General features: G+C 45.6%; 2 protein-coding genes across 2 annotated transcripts in view; both read right to left on the minus strand.

The window, feature by feature from the left end:
* LOC105503011 (chitinase-like protein PB1E7.04c) overlaps positions 1-760 on the minus strand; it is a 7,723-nt gene extending 6,963 nt beyond the window's left edge. Inside the window, 1 exon segment of the mRNA XM_011929726.1 lies at positions 731-760. Coding sequence (XP_011785116.1) covers positions 731-760 — 30 coding nt within the window.
* Positions 761-2,404: 1,644 nt separating this feature from the next.
* The window catches only part of LOC105503020 (nuclear pore complex-interacting protein family member B6-like), a 25,768-nt gene continuing 25,375 nt past the window's right edge, over positions 2,405-2,797 (minus strand). The window contains 2 exon segments of the mRNA XM_011929739.1: positions 2,405-2,568; positions 2,571-2,629. Coding sequence (XP_011785129.1) covers positions 2,405-2,568; positions 2,571-2,629 — 223 coding nt within the window.

Genomic DNA, 2,797 nt, shown 5'->3' on the forward strand with positions numbered 1-2,797 from the left:
AACGGCTGGTATGAACCGAGTTTCCACACAGTCTGGCCGGCATTGCAGTCAGGAGATATTCAGCTACTTCACATGTTTTGATCACTAGTAAATCTTAAGGTACTTTGTGTTCTCTTGTGTGAATTCTCTCTCTGGATCTCTTCTGACCATTTGTTTCCATTTTTGTGTTAACTGGGTCTAAACATTGTACAAATATTTAAAACAAAACACCCCAGCAGGGCTTTCCCAAGAGGCTGTTGTGGGTTTCTGAACTCACTCACAGATGGGTATTTTTTCTAGAGCCAATTTCCTGGCTTCTTCCACCTCTGACAGCCGCCTCTCCCTTTCTGCTCACTCACATTCTTTCATTCTCAGTTTCCTCAGTTGAGAAGGGAGAGAGATGCATGCACATGATCCACCGGCTGGTGTGGGATTCCTTCTTCCCTTCCGGTATCTGAAGGCCGTGATTCAAAGGTCCCCTGACAACCTTCCCATAAATGAACCAAGTGATCCTCACAACTGGAGGGAGAGTTAACACCTTCCATGGAAGGACAAAGAAAAAGCACACTCTGGCCTGCTGGCAAGTCACCTGTTGTTTCCAGCTCATCTTCATCACTCTGTATTCCTACTCTTTAGTAAATATGAACTATTAAAAGCTTCTATGAGATGCGCTATGTGTGCTTCTAGGGTCAGTCTTGTGCCTGACATAGCGAAAGCTCATTTTAGTTCAGTGTGGAAACCCAGACCTCACCAGCTCATCACAACTGGACGGAGCAGGCATCGCTCCTCGTCTGACTCCTCCCATAGGGAGACCTGATTCTCCGTCAGAAGCTGATGCCAGAACCCAGACAATCAGCCTCAGAGAGATCCGTCCAAGATATGCTGTCATTAGCCCTGCGGTTCACTGCTGCACATGTCCACAATTCAGGACTGGAACTCTTCTCTTGGACTTTAAAGATCCTGGTTGAGAGAAAAGGCCAATCTGAGTGCTGGGTGCATCTACTGAATTGGAAATGATTGAATGGCTCTTTAGTCAGGGTGCCCTGAAAATAGGTGACGAACTGCAAACCATCCTCTGGTGATGAGTGACTTTAACAAGGTTTGGTTCACAGAGAGTGAGGGCAGAAAAAGGAAATGGTTGAAAAGGTAGGTTTGCTGTGTTGCCCTCACACTACTTGATTCATGGTTCTGATTCTAAAAATCTCACTTGATACTTGATTTCATATGAAGGAGTGTAAAATGCCAAGAACTCTAGGAAACGGGGGCAAAAACACTTCAAAGAGAAAGTTCATGCACCTGCTTCTGAGCGCCCAGGGCACTCTCCAGCACATGCTGTCTGGAGTGGCCTGAAGCAAGGATGTGTTGTGAGGTGCAGAGGATGCAATGGGAACAGGATCCTGTCCCCACCCTAAAGGAGGTCACAGTTTAATGCAAATGAGAAGCCAGTGAGGACATCACTACTCCTGCTGTGCACTTGGGAACTGGAAACACAATACCTGAGTCTGGAGGGAAGCTAAGGAAGCATTCTGCTCTGGGGTAGACATGAATGCATGTGAAGCTTCTGATCTCCCATGAGAACAATGGGGACGTGGAGCAGAATCTAAAACCCATGACTGAAAGCATCAAGTTGCTAACATGGCAGTAAAGAGACATGAGGTCAAGATGGAGAAGAAGGAAACCCAGGACGAAGGTCAGCCTCACATTTGGGGCTCATTTCCCTGAGTTTCACCACTGAATTCCAGAAGGGACTAACTGAGATGCAAAGAAGCAGAGCAGCTTTTGCACCATGTGGAGGATTGGATGGAAAAAAAGCAGACTGAGGCTCTGTCAGTGAAGGTGATCCCTACTGAAGTCCACTGGTTTTGGATGGGACCCAGAAGAGTCACAAGCCAGGAATAGAGGTGGACAGGAAATACCCTGAGCTTTATAGGGACTGAACCTGCACTGATAACCTCAATTGCTGATGGTATAGAGGGTGTCTAGGTGTGCTAGGACCCCTGATCATCCCCCAGAAATAGACGCCCATCTTTTCTGCAGCAAGATAACATGCTAGTAGGCCTCAATTCATTGCTAAATATTTTTTAACCAGTGTCTGACATTCAGCAAAAAAGACTAGTCATGTGGCAGGAAAAATGCAATGTCATATGACCAAAAGCCAAAAGGCTGTGAAAATGAATCCAGAGGTGATGCAAGCATTGAATTTAACAATGCCAGTACCTGGACCTCCTCTTCCCCCTAAAATATTACAATCAAGAATGTAGGAAGGGAAAGGAAATACGCAGATTAATCAAGCAGGAAGGACAAGCTCAATTTTGCACCCACTGAATTTGCCACAAATATTGTGGAAAATATTCTCAAGGCCATTGCAGTTGTCTACTTTGGTTGGCACATGGTTCATACAACAGTATTTGTGTCAGTGAACATCTTACTCTTCCTCAGCCTTTCTTTGCCCAGAGATTTCGCAATGACTGTCGACCTTCTTCATCACCTTTTGGATTTCAGCTACCACTTTAGCTTCCGTAGATCTCCATGACGTAGAGAAACCTTTTAGGTCCATTTTAATTCCTGGAAAGGATAAAATCCTTTTATTGTGTGCATACAAGTGGACCTGAGCTCTTGGTTAGTGTGTAGAGAGGAGAAGGGGAGAAACCTGAGGGCCGGAAGCTGTTCTTTCCCTTAACAGGACAAACTCATTTCCACACTATGGGGACTCCGACAGATAGCATACCTTCCTGGCTACGGCTGTTGGACCTCCAGGCTTTCCCCTGTCAATCTGGTGGATCTGTCATTTATATTTCATGACTTTAAGACAGACTTG

This window comes from Colobus angolensis, unplaced genomic scaffold (assembly GCF_000951035.1).
Source record: "Colobus angolensis palliatus isolate OR3802 unplaced genomic scaffold, Cang.pa_1.0 Scaffold12, whole genome shotgun sequence".
In the NCBI taxonomy this organism is placed as follows: Eukaryota; Metazoa; Chordata; class Mammalia; order Primates; family Cercopithecidae; genus Colobus; species Colobus angolensis.